The 16975-nt window shown below is 46.1% G+C and overlaps 1 protein-coding gene across 1 annotated transcript in view; it reads right to left on the bottom strand.

Moving 5' to 3' along the window:
* The window catches only part of macrod2 (mono-ADP ribosylhydrolase 2), a 1280596-nt gene that overhangs the window by 11531 nt on the left and 1252090 nt on the right, over positions 1–16975 (bottom strand). Inside the window, exon 15 of the mRNA XM_038806992.1 lies at positions 1699–1743. Within this exon, the coding sequence (XP_038662920.1) occupies positions 1699–1743 (45 nt within the window). The remainder of the gene's footprint in view (positions 1–1698; positions 1744–16975) is intronic.

The following is a 16975-nucleotide window of genomic DNA, read 5'->3' as shown; positions in this document are numbered from 1 at the left end:
AGTGGCCAATTTACGGTCGCTAATGCAATGGTCAAGCTGCCTGGTCTGAAGCAGTCTGCTTTTGCCAGCTTTCCACCTCAGTGTTTTAGCCTTCAGTGGAGAAATGACGGCCAGCACCGGTACCGTATAGAAAACTGAAGCTGAAAATGAAAAATAGCATCCAACAATGCAATGTCATTAATTGAATGGCAGGAGGAATAAATCACAGCCTACCGAACACCAAGCTGAAAATATTCATTTGTTATGCAGTAAAAAGTATTTTTCTTTTGCCTTAGGGATGCCAGGAGGCAAGCAACTGGAACCTGCATTCACTGATGCACTCCTATGAAACAGCGTTTATAATTCTTACTTAGTTTCAAGGATACTTGCAAGTGTGATACGAAGGCTCCAAGCACTGATTCTGCCACCTAGGAGACACCAGCCAATGACAAAGGAAAATGGCGACGTCAAATGTGGGCCAGCGTATGTTGCCATGACGCTCTGTGACTGCAGCGGCACGGCAACAGGCGCAACACCAAAAATAACCCCTACCTGATAGCGCGGCACATGTGGCGGAACGGGATATCCCAATCTCACTCACAATATCCCGACAGCACAGAAGGAGGCCATACGCCCCATCAAAGTCGGCATCAACCCTCTGAAAGAACATCCTATCTCGGCCGCCCTAACCCTGTAACCCAGGGGTGGGCAAACTACGGCCCGCGGGCCGCATGCGCCCCGCCAAAGGTATTTCTGCGGCCCACCAAGTCATTAAAAAAAAAATTTTTTTTTTTTAAGGTTAATGGGGGGGGGGGGGGGGGGGGGGGGGCTGTTGGGTTACTTACTGGTATAGGGTGGATACGTTGACTTGAGTAGGGTGATCATTGCTCGGCACAACGTCGAGGGCCGAAGGGCCTGTTCTGTGCTGTACTGTTCTATGTTCTATATGAGGCGCCCAGAATCATAACCGGGTGAAGTAATTATTTTACTTAATATACTATGCGGCCCTTTATGAATTGTGAATTTCTGAATGTGGCCCTTGCACGGAAAAGTTTGCCCACCCCTGCTGTAACCCCACCTAATCTTTGGATGCTACAGGGCAATTTAACATAGCCAATCCACCGATCCTGCACATTTTTGGACTAAGGGAAGAAACAGGAGTACCTGGAGGAACCCCACGCAGACACAGAGAGAGTGTGAAAACTCCACACCGACAGCCACCCAAGGTCGGAATCGAACCTGGGTCCCTGGCGCTGTGAGGCTGCAGTGCTAACCACTGTGCCACCATGTCGCCCGGAGAAAATGTTCTCGCGGAGAAAATGAAGGGACAGCCTGTCTTGAGTGACAGTGGCGCTGCAGGAACTGTGAGGGCTGGGTGGTGGTGGTGGGGGGGGGGGGGGGGGGGGGGGGGGGGGGGTTTACTGCCAGAGCAGTTACAGTGCGCAAAATGAAGGGAATGGGCACTGCATGTGCACAAAACCTAAAAGTCGGAATTAGGAGACAGTGTCCCAGCACCATGGAGACGGGGACACGGGACAGTGGACTCAGATACAGGCTGATCTCATAAGATAAGGGAGGGTTAGTCACCTTGGCTGGAACCTGCATCTCCCAGATTGATCTAGAGTGCACCACGTAGAGCCACCCCACACCCAAAATTATTTGATTTGCTGCGCACCCACCAATTTAAATAGATGGAAGAATGCTGGTGATAATTCCTACCTTGAGTTGGAGAATTTTCTTCATCATCATTCATTTTCTGGGTACCTGTTTAAGAAAAAGAAACCACTTTTAGGCAAGTATCGGAGAGTATTGGAGAGGAGTGCTGAGTTATGAATTAGTGAATTGCATGAATGCCCTTTGCCCCTCATTGTGTTCTAATGCAGAGAGTATTTGAGAAATGGTTTGGCTTGTGCAAACCAATGATAACAAATCAACTGATCCAGGGACAATAAATTGGTTCCAAGCCTTAGATTTCGATGAATGTGAGCAAGCTCCTTGCAATGTCTTCATTACACCAAGAACAAATGAGCATTTTCTGATCACTGCCAGGATTTCTACCAGGAGCCATGAAGAGTAATTCAAACTATTTAACTCCACACTATAGAACTTGATCCCTTAAATGCAGCTTTCACTATTATTCTAATAATCCATTTGTACATGTTCAACAGGAGCCCAAGTGTATGAAAGGGCAGTACAAGGAAAACTGGTGAAGCCTTCATAGCAGCTAACAGATCTCCTAAGGCATTCCTCATGCCAGAGTCAAGGGTTCTGCTACGTTATCAAAGCAACATTAAACCACGTGCCAAGCTGTGGCTCAGTGGGTAGCCCTCTTCCCTTCTAGCCAGCAGGTTGCGGCTTCAAGTCTTGCTCCAAAAGCTTGAACACGTAAATCAAGGCTGACATTCTGAGCGAGTGGTGCATTGTTAGGGGTACCATCTTTTGGATGAGATGCTAATGCCCTGTCTGTCCATTCAGGTGAATGAAAAAGACCCTCTGGAGGCATTTAGAAAAGGAGAAGAGGATTGGCCAATATTTATCCCTCAATCAACATCACAAAAACAGATCATCTGTTCATTATCACATCGGTGTGCCTGGCAGCTTGCTGTGCGCAGATTGGCAGCTGCATCTCCCACATTACAACAGTGATTATACTTGGACGCACTTCATCGGCTGTAAAATGTTGAGACATCATGACAGATGCTATCTAAATGCAAGGCTTCTTACTTTCTTTCAGCATACTATAATAGTTAATCACCTGTCACAATGTTCATGACTAAAACAATCTCTCATTTCCTGTAACTATCTTGCTGTTTCTTGTCCATTGGTTTTTCAGTTACATCATCTTTGTGTTCCTCACCATTAGTCTGGAAATAACTTCAGAAGTGTGTTGTGCATAATGCATAAAATCTATAGGAGTCTGGAGACATAACTGCTGAGAAAGTTTGGTATTTTCATATTTTATTTTAAAAACTTTCCAGCATTTTGGATTTGACTTCACATGTACATAAATATTTGCTGATGTGTGTAATTTATATGAGATGATGTATTCTGCTTTGACTGATGTACATTGTTGGAATCAATTAGTAGGCGAATGATAGCTGATTCTCACTTCAAGTTGTTCCTTAATAGATCACTAAAAACGTGAGAATGAGATTGTTGGTGAATACTTGATGTGTTTGCAAGATATTCATTTGTTATCCGCTTTTAAAAAAAAAAATTCATTTATAACAAATGTTATGGGCTAGGGTTTAGAGAACCCCAAAGTGCATCATGGAGTTCACCTGACCCACAACTTTTAATAGATTGTGGTATGGGGAGCACACGGCCCACTCTACAGGTGTGGTACAGCAGAAATGGAAAAGTATTTTTTAAAGCAAAACAATGTTTATTCTATGAACTCATGATAACCTTTTAAAACATACAGTGAACATCTTAGCAACCATCAATTCAAATACAACCCCGAAAGAATACAACACTAAGTAATCCTTAATAACTTCCCAAACAACATCCAGAAGACACCTTTTAACAGAAGCACATCAGGTTTACATTCACTTCTGAAAACATTTATAATTCTGGGGCGGAATTTTCCGCAGGGCCCGATGCCGTCGTGAAATCCAGAGAGGTTCACGACGGCGTCGGATGCCGCTCCTGGCCCCCTATTCTCCCCCCACGGGGGGGCTAGGAGGGCCGTGCCGTAAATCTCGGCCGCCGGGTCTTGTCGCTGGCGTCAACGCCCGGCGTTCCGAGAATGACGCGGCTGGCGCGCCTAATGACGTCAGCCGGGCATGCGCGGGTTGGTCGGCCTCAACCGGCGCATGCGCAGCTGACGTCACGACAGATGATGGCTCAAACCCGCGCATTCGCGGTGGCCGTCTACCCCTCCGCAGCCCCGCAAGACGTGGCGGCTTGATGTTGCGGGGCGGCGGAGGGGAAAGAGTGCGTCCCGTTGAGACGCCGGCCCGGTCCCCTCCCGAGCACGGTCGTGGTGCTCATTCCCCTCTCCGCACCCCACAAGCCACAAAACAGCTGTCGGCGCCATGTTCACGCCGGCAGCAACCAGGTGTGGTTGCCGCTGGCGTGAACCGGTGGGGAACGGCAAGCCGCTTGACCGATCCGGGTCAAAGAATCGCGGGCCGTCGTGAAAAACGACGGCCCGCGAATCTCCGAGCGGCGTGTCGCAAGACGCGACACGCCATTTTGAGGGGGTGGGAGAATCGCGGGGGGTGCCAGAGCAGCCCTCCCGCGATTCTCCCGCCCGGTGTGGGGGCGGAGAATCGCGCCTCTGAATTCACCAAATGATCCAAGAGATAGTCTTTTCATGGCAGAGAGATCAACAGGACACCTGCTCTGTCTGGCTTCAGCTCCAACACTGAAAACGAAACTAAAAGACACCCTGCAGCAAACAGCCTAAAACTAAAGTAAAAAGCTGACAGACAAACTAGCTCCACCCACACTCTGACATCACTGATAAACACCCATTTCTTAAAGGTACATTTCTTAAAGGTACTCTCACATGACACAAACACATCAACATCCAACAGCCCAGAAAACGGTTGTATAATATATCGCAAAAAAAGAAAAACACACAACCAATCATATAAATCCCACCCAAAGAAAGACAATTATAACTATCCACCCCCCCAACCACTAACAGTTGATGGTGACTAATTCTTTAAAGCAGGAAGTAGGAAATGAATGGCTTCCGCCTCAGGTAGAACCCCTCCACCAATCCCCTAATGGTGTGCTTGGCCTTTTCCAGATATACAAATTCCTTGAGGTCAACCAACCAGGCCGAGGCACTGGGCGGAACAGAATATCTCCATCCCAGCAGAACTCGCCTCCAGGTTATCACCGAGGTAAAGGCAAGAACATCTGCCTCCAACCTGGACTGCTGCCTCGGCAAATCCAACAATGTGAAATGGCCACCAATGGACAAGACTCCAGATCAAGGATAAGAATCGCTGACATGGTACCAAAGAAGGAGACCCAGAAGTTTACCATCTTTGGACATGGCCAGAACATGTGGATGTGGTTAGTGGGCCCATGAGAGCACCGCTCACACCGGTCCTCCACTCCTGCGAAGAACCCACCCATCCTAGCTTTAGTTAGGTGAGCCCTATGTACCACCTTGAGCTGAATCAGGCTGTGCCACATGCAGGAGGAAGTGGGGTTCACCCTATGAAGGTCCTTACACCATATGTCCTGCCTCTCCATCCTAGCTCTCCCTCCCACTTCACTCTCACCTGGTCCAGCGAGACAGCTTCCATTGACATGATGTGACATCAAATATTTGATATGCTCCCCCACCTGCCCCAGACCCCATCAGCAATAGGATTCTCCCCAGCAGGGAGGATTGCAGTGCTAAGGGAAATGTAAGCCAAGTCTTCTGGACAAAATTGTGTAACTGGAAATAGCAGGAAAAGTACGCCCCTGACAGTAGAAATTGTGCCGAAAGCTCCTCCAAACTGGTAAACCGTCCCTCCATGAACAGATCCCTAGAATATTCAAGGCCCTTTCCTTCCCACGACTTAAACGTTGTATCCAAACCCGCCGGCATAAACAAATGGTTGCCGCAGATAGGTCCCAACATTTACCTTGTAATGCTGTCTAAACTGCTTCCACATTCTCGGGTAGCTGGAGCAAAGCTTATTATCAAAGCCCGTACGCACGACCCCCTACACAAAATCGGCGCCAACCCCGCCCCCATACGGAATCTGACTCCACCAACCACCTTCTCAATATTGGCCACCCAATGATAAGCGTAACGCCAACCCCACCCCCCCTGAATGCCGGTCTCACTGAAGGAATGCCCAATGAATTCTTGGTGACTTACTGCCCAAATAAAATGAGTGATTAATTTGTTAACCTTGGCAAAGACAGAAAGGAAGACATTGAAACAATCAACCTTAGGAGAATGTTCATCTTCACAGTCTGGTCTCTGCTTGCCAAGGACAGCGGAAGGTTATTCCACTTCTGTAAATCGGACCTCCCCCTACTCACTAGACATATATAGTTTAATCTATAAAGCATGGGCCAAACATGGGCCACTTGGATACCCAGATGCTGGACGCTATCTCTGCCAAGACGAACACGCAATACCCCAAGATTGGCTCCTCTCCCCAGAGGATTAACCAGAAAATATTCACTCTTCGCCAGGTTCAATTTATACCTGGAAAATGAGCCCAAACTCTTCAGTAGCTTCATTATTTCGTCCAAAGAGGAGACTGGATCTGTAACATGCAAGACCAGGTCATCAGCATATGGAGTTACCCTATGCCCACCCCCCGCCCTCCCCACACCATGGCCTTATTCCCCTCCATTCTCCCTTCACCCAAAGACCCTAGCGCCAAAGGTTCTATCATTGCCGCAAACAAGAGTGACAACAAAGGGCACCCCTGCCTTGTACACCTATTCAATGGAAAATACCCCAAATTCATTGTGTTAGTGTGTACACTGGCTGTAGGGGCTCTATAGAATAGCCGAACTCATGAAATTGACTTCTGCCCAAGTACAAATCTCCCAAGCACCTCAAAAAGGTACTCCCACTCCACCCTGTTGAACACTTTTTCAGCATCCATAGATATAATCACCTCTGGGGAGAGGGGGAAGAGGACAACATTCAGCACACACTGTATGTGAGCCAACATATGCTGCCCCTCAACAAAGCCTGTCTGGTCTTCTACAATTATTTCTGGGATACAGGCCTCCAATCGTAGTGCCAGCACCCTGGCCAGTAGTTTGGCATCCACGTTCAAAAGAGAGATGGGCCTATATGATCCACATTCCATTGGGTCCTTATCCTCTTTCACGATGAGGGCGAAAGAGACCTGCAAAAGTGTATCTTGCCGTGAATCCCGAGCCAAAGAATCAATGAAAATATTTACTATCAATGGCACCAACTGGCATGCAAACACCATATAAAATTCGACAGGAAACCCACCTGGACCAGGGGCCTTACCTGTTTGCATCAGCCTTATGCCCTTCAGTAAATCCTCAGGGCCGAATGGGGCCTTCAACTCTCCCTTCTCTCTCTTCACCACCAGGAAGACAAAGCAAGCTGCTGCCTCAGTCCCTAATCTGTTCGATCTGCCGGGAAGCCATCTGCCGCCTCAGCTGGTGAGCCAAAAGAAGGCCTGCCTTATCCCCATACTCATAAACCAAACTCTTCGAGGGCTGGAGCTGGTCAACTGCCTTCTCCTTGGTCACCAGATCAAACTGCATTTGCAGCTGCTTCCTAGTTTCCAGCAACTTCGGGTAGAACATAGAACAGTACAGCACAGAACAGGCCCTTCGGCCCTCGATGTTGCGCGCCGAGCAATGATCACCCCACTCAAACCCACATATCCACCCTATACCCGTAACCCAACAACCCCTCCCCCCTTAACCTTACCTTTTAGGACACTACGGGCAATTTAGCATGGCCAATCCACCTAACCCGCACATCTTTGGACTGTGGGAGGAAACCGGAGCACCCGGGGGAAACCCACGCACACACGGGGAGGACGTGCAGACTCCGCACAGACAGTGACCCAGCCGGGAATCGAACCTGGGACCCTGGAGCTGTGAAGCATTTATGCTAACCACCATGCTACCGTGCTGCCCTACCGTAGTGTCCTCAGAATAGTGGTGATCCGTCTCCAAAATCACACCTACCAGTCACTGACATTCCAGGCTCACAATCTTTTTTAAATGCACCTTATAGGAGATCTCTTTAAATCAGCCTCAGGCCTTCCCACAGTGTGGAGAAAAAGAATGAGTGGTTTCTGTTAAACCTAATATATTCCTTGATGGTCATTCACAAAACTCCTTCTCTGCTAGTAACGACGCATCTAACCTCCACGGTGAGCACTGAATGAGATCCATCTCCAGCACCAGGTCCATAAATCTCCCATCAACCCCACAAAGAGAAAAACTAATTTTATCAATAATATCAACTTTATACAGGATCGCCCAACACTCTTCTCAACCCATATACTTTAAGGCTTTCATACAACACATTCAACTAGACCCGAGTATATGCTTTTTAATGAAGTGTCTGCTTTCGTCGGTGCCTCAAAGTAGTAGTCCTTAGACTCATATGTGCCCCGCAATCTTGCCGGGTACACCACCCTGAACCGAATGCCTTTCTTATACACAACGGTCTTAACCCTATTAAAGGCTGCCCACTTCCTCCCCATCACAGCCCCCACGTCCTGGTAAATCCTCACGAGGTTTTCTTCCCACTTCAAGTCACAGTGTTCTTTGACCCACTTCAGGGCCCTCTCCTTCTCCCTAAAGCTGTGAAATTGAATACTGATCGCTCGAGGTGGCTCGATCGGCCGAGGCTTCTGCCAAAGTGTCCGCTGGGCGCTCTCTGGCTCCGGAGAGGATGCGAGACCACACTCTCCCATCATCTTCTCAAACATCTACGATAGATATTCTGTGGGATTCGGGCCCTCCAGCAATCTGATGATTCTGAAGTTCTACTTCCTTGACTGATTTTCCAGATCATCGACCTTAGCCTTCAATCTCTTATTCCCATCAGTCACCACTGCCATCTCGGCTTCCAACAACACAAGCTGCTCACTGTGTCTCGTCAGCACCTTCTCCACAGCCTCTAGCATGTCGCCATGCTTCTTTATTGCCTCAGCTGTCTTATCAAATTTCACCCAGACGGGATCCAGCCCTTTCTCAATCAATTTTCGTAGACTCTCTGACATCAGCTTCCATAGTTTGTCAATGTGTTTGTTAGACACCTTCGTGAACACACCCGAGACCAAGTCCACTGTCGTCGGGGCGGCTCTCATCGACAATGTTGCTGCCTCCAGTTTGTCTGCTGACAAACTGCACAAAGCCTCCGAGTCCGCTGAAGAATTACCTTCAGCGATGTTTTGTTTCCTTTAGTTTTTGGCATGTGTTTGGTTCAGGAACCCTGCATTACTGATGCAGAATCCTGCAAAACATCTCCTGAAAAATCGGGGGAAAAGGCCTATAAAACACAGATCCTGTTCGAAGCTACCTAGTGAGCGACCTCTCCTCGCATGCCGCCACCGTAAGTCCCCAATTTGTAATCTTAATGGAAACATTTTCCCTTCATTTTAACAAGCTTTACCACAAATAATTCATAATTAACTATTTAATAACTAGCTGAGGTTATGTTTCATCAGCCTTTATCATCAACACCTCAAGGGGGAGAATTATTTCATATAATGAATATCTTGAATCCATGATTGAGGATGACATGTAAATGAAGATGTTCTTCAAAGTGTGCAATGCCATTGGACATTAGTTCTGAATGGGGACTGAACATAGTGCTCTGAAATTCCAAGGCTATAGCAATTTTAAAAAGGAACATCCTGTGTTCAGTCTCAAAGCTCATATCAAATTCATGCACTAATACTTTGAAATACCTTCAAAAAGTACAATAACATCTCTAATAGGCTCCTGTAAACCATTGCTGAGATTAGTGCCTATCCTGATGGTGCATGTTCAAGTTATGCGGAATCATTAGGTTTTCTTCTAATATATAATGAACAAATATAGTTTGTGAGAGAGTATAAGCATGTTCCTCTCCCTCCCCTAACTCTCCCAACTTGGGCAATGAGGACGCGTATACATACTACACTGATAAATTGGATTTATGTATCGCCAACTACCCCCTCTCCTCCATGACTCCCAGGAAAGCGGACTAGTTAGGGGAAATGGATGAAATATTTAAAATCACTAAAAATAACCTTTAACTTAACCTCCTTCATTCCCCACGCTCACAAGAAATTCAAAAATGTGAGCTGGCAGAATTTAATTCCAACTAATAAATCTGGAATATAAAACTAGTCTCAGTAATGGTGGCCATGACGCCAATCATTGATTGTTGTAAAAACTTATCTGGTGCATTAATGGGAAGGCGAAGGGAATCTGGTGTCCTTACCTGGTCTGGCCTACATGTGACTCCAGGTCCAGAGCAGTGGAGCTGACTCATAACTGCCCTCTGAAATGGCCTAGCAAGCCAGTTAGTTCAAGGGCAATTAGGGATGGGCAAATAATGCTGGCCTTGTCAGTGACGCCCACATCCCATGAAAGAATAAACAAAAAAACACTTTAAACATCATCACATTGACCTAATTCAATTCAGTTTAGGTTTGAAATTCCACTTGTTTATTCGGCAAATATCCACCAGACATGGGGCTTTTGATTGAGACATTTCTCTTCTCTAAAGCATATGGGAAAAAGGGTCTTTGATAAATACCCTGAAAACTAAGGTGCTCTTCCAACGTGTTATCACAGCACAACACTTGCCCCTGTCGATTAAGATCAATGGTGAGATCCTGGAAAATGTGAACCATTTTCCATATCTTCGGAGCTTCCTCTCAATGAAGGCAGACATAGATGATGAAATTCATCATCGTCTTCAATGTGCCAACCCAGCCTTCAACCAACTGAGGAAAAGAATATTTGAGGACCAGGTTCTCAAGCCCAAGACTAAGGTCATGGTTAACCGGGCAGCAATGATATCCGCGCTCCTTTGTGCTTTGAGACTTGGACAAACTACCACAGGCACATCAATGAACCAGTGAGAAGTACTACCTGTGGTGCCTTCGCAAGATCCTCTAAATCCAGTGCAAAAAAGGTGGGCCAACAGCAAGTCAATTATCACTCAAAAACAGCTCCCTTGGGCAGAACATGTCGCTCGTTTGGCTAACACTAGACTCCTGACGCATCCACTCCACTCAGAACTCAGTCGCAGCAGGAGGCTTCCAGGAGGGCAGAGGAAACACTTTAGGGATGCCTTCATAGAATTCATGAAGAGGTCAAACATCCCCTCAGGTTTATAGGGGTTCCTGGGTTTCACCAACCAAAATGTAGAAGGCTCATTTGGGAAGACATCACGCACATCGAGAGACTTAATTGGGAAAATGCAGAGGCGAAGTCAAGGCATTAGAGGGACTGAACAGTTTCAAACAATTCATCTGCTAAACTCTTCAAAAGCACCACCTCTCCCGAATGTGGCAGAATCTGCAGGTCGCACGCTTATCAGCCATTTCAGAACCCAACGAACCAGAGTTGAAGCATGTTAGCCTCAGTTCTAAAGGGCTGCCTAACAAGAGGATCTACTTCCAGCGTAATCTCTTGAATGTACAATGAGTCCAAAAGTATCTTTCTATGTCAGTACAGCATAGCCCACAGCAATACTTCTACTGCAGCAAGAAATGGGCTACTACATTTTACTAAGGCTATCTTATGAAACTGATTGAAGTTTGGAAGCACACATGATATATTATACTGCCAAGATGGATAAGTTTAAATGCAACAAAACTGCATGACTAAAGTCAAAAACATATTAGAAAAGCATGGCATAACAATCAGCTGAAACCCAGGTGCAACTAGGTCAAGATTATACTGGGTCTAAAGCTTTCAGTAGCAATTGAGAAGTAAGAAAAGCAAGAAGAATCAAGCATTAATCAGATAATATCGAGGGACTAGAGCTTATAGGTTTCAAAAGAGAAAAGGTTCAAACAGAATCACTTTTGATTGAGTTGAGAAACAACAAAGGATCATCAGATTACTGGGAGTATATCACAGACTGTCAGATAGTGGAAAAGAAATTGAGGATGAAACACCACTTTATCAAAAGCTTTGCTGAACAAAGTGGAACAACTAGGCAACCTGAAGTTGGGGAACATTTTAGAAGCAGCAATAACAATATAATTAGCTTTCCATGTAAGTGGAGAAATGGTAAAAGAAAAGCTGAGAAGAAAAGTACTGACTGGATAAAGGAAAACAATAAAAGCCTGGTACTTGTACAGCGCTTTTCATAGTATCGTTGAGTGTTCACAGTACAGAAGGAGACCCAATAAGTCTGTACTGGTTCTCTACAACAGCACAGAATCATAGAATACTAAAAGTAAAAATGTTGCCAAAGTCCCTTACTACATTTTACTACAAGTGAGTGATCATCAGCATTGTGGGCATACCAATACCACATGGACTACAGCAGTTCAAGAGCCCAATTAGTGATGGGCAACAAATGGTGGCTTAGCTCACAACCCCCCCAACATCCTGCGAAAGGATAAAAATAAAATAAACAAACACAACTTGACCTGTATGAAGATATTACAACAGGTACTCTAAAACTTGCTCAAAGAGGAAGCTGTTAATATGCATCTTAAAAGGAGAGCATTTTTGGGAGTGAATTCCAGAGACTGAAAGCACAGAAACCAATGGTGGAGCAATTAAAATCCGCGATGAGCAATGACCGGAGCTGATGGAGTACAGAGATCTCGGAGGATTGCGGGGGTGAGGTGGTTACAGAGATGGGGAGGGATCTGTAATAAGAAGATGGGCAAGGTGCAAGTTAGGGTTGATAAGAAATGGGAAAGGGAAAGCTTGGGTTTATGACAGGGAAATGGCACTAGAATTATTGCCTAAATTTAAGATGGGCAAATGAGAGGGACCTGATTGTCTACATTTATGATACCTGAGGGATATGAGGAAAGGCAAACTGGAGTACAGTAGTTCGCTATAGTGGCAATAGTAATAGTGACAAACAAGAATTCACTCTTTGAGAAAAGAGACAGCAAATTATAGATATTGTAGTTTACCAACAACCATAGATTCTCATTAAACTGAAAAAACTTGAAGTTGTCAATATGGAGATGGAGAAGGCAAGTCATGCTTGATCAACAGATAGACATTTGTGAAGAAATTACATACAATAGATAAAGGAAATGCATATGATTCATGGTTCAATTGGTAGCAGCCTCACCTCTTAATCACAAGGTCCTGAGTTCAAGTCCCATTCCAGGACTTGAGTACAAAATTGAAGATTCACAATACAGCGAGGTGCTGAGGGAGTGCTGCACTGTCACAGGTGATGGGCGGGTTTCTCCGTAGCCCTACGCCGAAATAGAGAACGGCAATCGAGCGGGGAATGGCTCCTGACACCGAAATCGGGGCAGGTGCTGGTTTGACCCTGGTTTGCGATTCTCAGCCCCCTCAAAATCGGTGTCATGGGGAAGCGCACCGCGTGCAGTCACAACCCCGTCAGAGTGCCATTAGCTGGCCCACACACAATGCTCCGCCTCCAATGGGCCGAGTTCCCGACGGCGCAGGCCATGTGCGGTCCCAGCGGTTGGGAGCCTGGCGTGCTGGCTGCGGACAGTGTCCAGCGCTGCCACACTCGACCGAGATCCATGCTGCTAGCTGGGTGGGGAGGAGGCTTCTGGTAGAGCTGGGGGGAGTGGTGGGGGATGGCCAAGAGGTGGGCTGTGGGGTCGGGGTGGGCGGGTACGCGGTCCAGCACGGCCTGTGCCATGTTTACTGCCACGACTGGTGTGTGTGTGGTGGGTGTCGGTGTGCACGGCTGCAGCTTGTCAGCCCTGCGTATTTGCGGCCCGAGACCCGGTGATTCTTGCCCATTTTCCACGCATTCCGCGGGTGTTTCACACGGCGGCAGTTCGAGCCCCTCACCAGTACCGAAATCGGTGAGGGTTTCGCGCCAATTTTCCCATTCTGAAACACCACGGATCCTCCGTTCATGCCGGCACCTAGCCGCAGAAACAGAGAATCCAGCCCGATGTCATTAAACTGAAGCTACATCTGCCTGTGTGGGTGGATGTAAAAGATCCCACTGTTTTTAAGAACACCAGGGATGTTCTCCTTGATGTACTGGTCAATATTTATTTCTCAATCAACAGCACAAAAACCTGATTATCTGGTCACTATCACATTGCTGTCTTGGGAGCTTGCTGTTCAAAAACTGATCGTCACATTTCCTGCATTACAACAGTGGCTACATTTTTAAATGTATTCCAGTGGCTGTAAAGTACTTTGAGATTCCCGCGGCCGTGAAAAGTGCTATTTAAATGCAACAATTTAGTTATTTCACATGAATTTTCAAAAATGATTTGACTCTTAAATGCCCTCTGAAATGTCCTAGGTTGTCACGCAGTTCAAGGGCATTTAAGGATGGGTAACAAATGCTGGTCCAGCCAGCGATGCCCTCATCCCATGAAGGACTAAAAAAAAAATGAAGGAGACCAATACTGTACACAATACTCCAGATGTGGTGAAGAATTCTCCGGCCTCCCAGCTGCACGTTTCTCGGTCGTGGGAGGTGGCGCGCTGTTTGCTGGCAGAGAGAATCTCTGTTCCAGTCACTGTCAATGGAAATTCCCATTGCCAGGCTGGCATCCGGGTGACATTGCACGAGTGCCAGGCTGGCAGTGCCAAGGTGCCTGGGTGGCATCAGCAGTGCCAAGGAGCCACCCTGCCCAGAGGCCAACCACCCGGGGGCCTCTGATCGCCTGGAAGGCCCCCTCAAGTGCAGTTTCGCTTGGTCCTCGTTTGCGGACACAAGTGCTAAACGGTACCCGGCTGGGATTTCCTCAGCGAGGGGATTCTGGTAAACAGAGATGGGTGCTGGTTAGATCCGGCAAGTGCATATTCAAGTGTGCCCACTCTAATATGGAAATTTAGCTACCGCCCATTGTGGACGGGATCCAGATCGGGACGCCTTGCGAGATCACGTTAGATCTCGCGAAGCGTGGTGAGCTGGGTAAATGTCACGAGATTTCCCAGCACCCCAAGTCGAGCACAACGTGGCCGTCAGATTTTGGAAAATAAAATTCAACAACTTGAAAAAGACAAGTGGTGTCTTAATGATATAAGCGAGTGGTTAATAAAGTAATTAGAAAATAATATGATCATTAGAGATACTGAACTATTGAGAAGCACATGTAATCTGACCCAATTGAAATCAAAATTGAACTCCTCATTATATTACTAATGGTATTTATGTAAATGCCAGTACTTCCACAGTGTCTCTACTTCAACAGAACTTTTACACAGTAATACTGCGGCAACTGAAACTCATTGGAAAATGTAGGATATGAATGATTATTAATATTCCCATCCTGAAGTATCTACCTCAAGATTCGCAAAAAATATAATTGGTAATTAAATGCAGCCTGAAAATGTACTCTGCAGCGTAAACATTCCCAGGACAGGCAGTGCGTGCACCAGTAGAGGATAAAGCACCCTTAGAAGGTTATGCCATACGGTTATACAATATAAAATGGGGCAAAGCTCATTTGGAGCATAAACAGTGGCATGGACCAGCTGGGGCTGAATGGCCTGCTTTGGTGTAGTAGTTTCTACATTATTTTACAGAATAGGCCGAAGGGCCCGTACTGCGCTGTAATGTTCTATGTTCTATGTTCTAATACAAGAGCATATATTTATATTTTGGACACTGAGAGAATCAAGGGATGGAGTGTGTAAATGGAGTTAAGGCAGATGTGCAGCCTTGAAGTATTGAATTGTAGAGTAGGCTCAAGGCCTCTTGAGCCTACTGCAGCTCTTATGTTTAGTTGAACTAGGCGCATGAATGATTGAAAGCTGCATTAATATCCAGCTGATTTTTTCTTTTACATTTATCTGCAGAAGTTGACAGTCTTCTGTCATATAAAATAAATAAACCCATTGGAACGGTGTTTTCAAAGTTTTACCCCTCTTCTCATAAGAGCCTCTTAAATTGCCATTCTCAGAAATAAAGTAACTCTTCATAGAAACAGCAGTCACACTGTAACTGTTAATTAAGTAAACACTGAAGGTGAGGGGAAAAAGCCAACACAGAAATTAAATGCTACTTGTTCAATCTATTTAAGGGATGAGTACATTTAAACTTGGGCTGTTAATACTGGCATTCCAAATTGTGAATGGTTCCGATCGACTGGATAAAGAGAGACTGTTTCCAGTGGCGGAAGGATCCAGAATTGGAGGGCACAGATTGCAGCTGACACACAAAAAGAGCCAGAGGCAACACGAGCAAACATTTTTACGCAGCGCACTGTTGTGATTTGGAAGGCACTGCCTGAAAGAGTGATGGAAGCCGATTGTATAAGAACATTCAAAAAACTGGGTAAATGCTTCAGGGAAAAGAAAAAACCCTGAGCAGGACACAGGGAAGTAGCTGAGGAGTGTGCAATTTATTGGATAGATCTACTAAAGGGCTGGCATAGGCTCGATGGAGCGAATGGTCCCTTTCTGTGTTGCATTTTTCAATGATTGTTAAAGCATGCATGATTAAAATTAACAAGGCCGAAATGAGTAAGTGGAATAGATTGCTAGCTAAAACAGCTGAAGTTGTGTTGATAAATACCTTCGATAAGAGCTGGAAAAGTAGCTAATTGGGGATGGGCAGATACAGATGTTGAGATGCTTCTGTTTCTACCTTCCAGGGGCCACAACGAGGAAGACGAGGCAAAAGACTGAAATGTCGGATGAGTGAAGTTCTGCGTGAATATTTTAAAGGATCATGAAGCATCAATGCAGTGCTTCGGCGCAGAGGGTTTCAACAAGGTCGGTAGAATCTGTGACAGTGTGGGACAGTCAAGTGTCAGAACCACATAACGGAATTCCGAGTGAGGGATCCTGGACTACAGGAAAAGTGAGTCTTTTTCATGCAAGGCAGAGAAATTAGGGAGCAGAGAAGGCATGAAGGAAATACAGCTGCCCATAAAACTGATGGCTGGGATCTGATTTTGTCTGGGTAGTGGCCCTATCACCAGCTAAAAAGAAGTCTGCTTAAGGAGTCAACACGATCAGAACATCAAAGAGAGACATGCCAAATTTCAAACAATCAAAACAATTTAAAGCCCAGGAGAAAAGTGTGCTGATTTTTGGAAGTCGACTCCGATTGACCAAGATGCTGCCATGGAAAAAGCAACCGGGAACAGTCAGTTCCCAAGGTTCCTGAGGAATTCAAAGAAGGCCCACGACTTGAATATGTTCCTTTTGTCTGTGGAGTGCGGGTCCTGTATGAATGGGTGTCACTTCCAGCAAGCACAAATGAGCCATGTTACGAGTTCGACTGATTATCTTAAATTGGTTGTCAGTGTGGCTATTAGAACAATCAAGGTTGTTCAGCAGGTGCTTCCCAATTGTGAAATCACATCCAACAACAGAGGTTTTGTTTTGGGTTTCACAAGCACGGGCTGGTTGAGAACCGTCTGTATTT

Source organism: Scyliorhinus canicula, chromosome 1, assembly GCF_902713615.1.
Source record: "Scyliorhinus canicula chromosome 1, sScyCan1.1, whole genome shotgun sequence".
In the NCBI taxonomy this organism is placed as follows: domain Eukaryota; kingdom Metazoa; phylum Chordata; class Chondrichthyes; order Carcharhiniformes; family Scyliorhinidae; genus Scyliorhinus; species Scyliorhinus canicula.
Note: the sequence above shows the minus strand (reverse complement) of the source record. Positions and strands in the feature narration are given on the sequence as shown.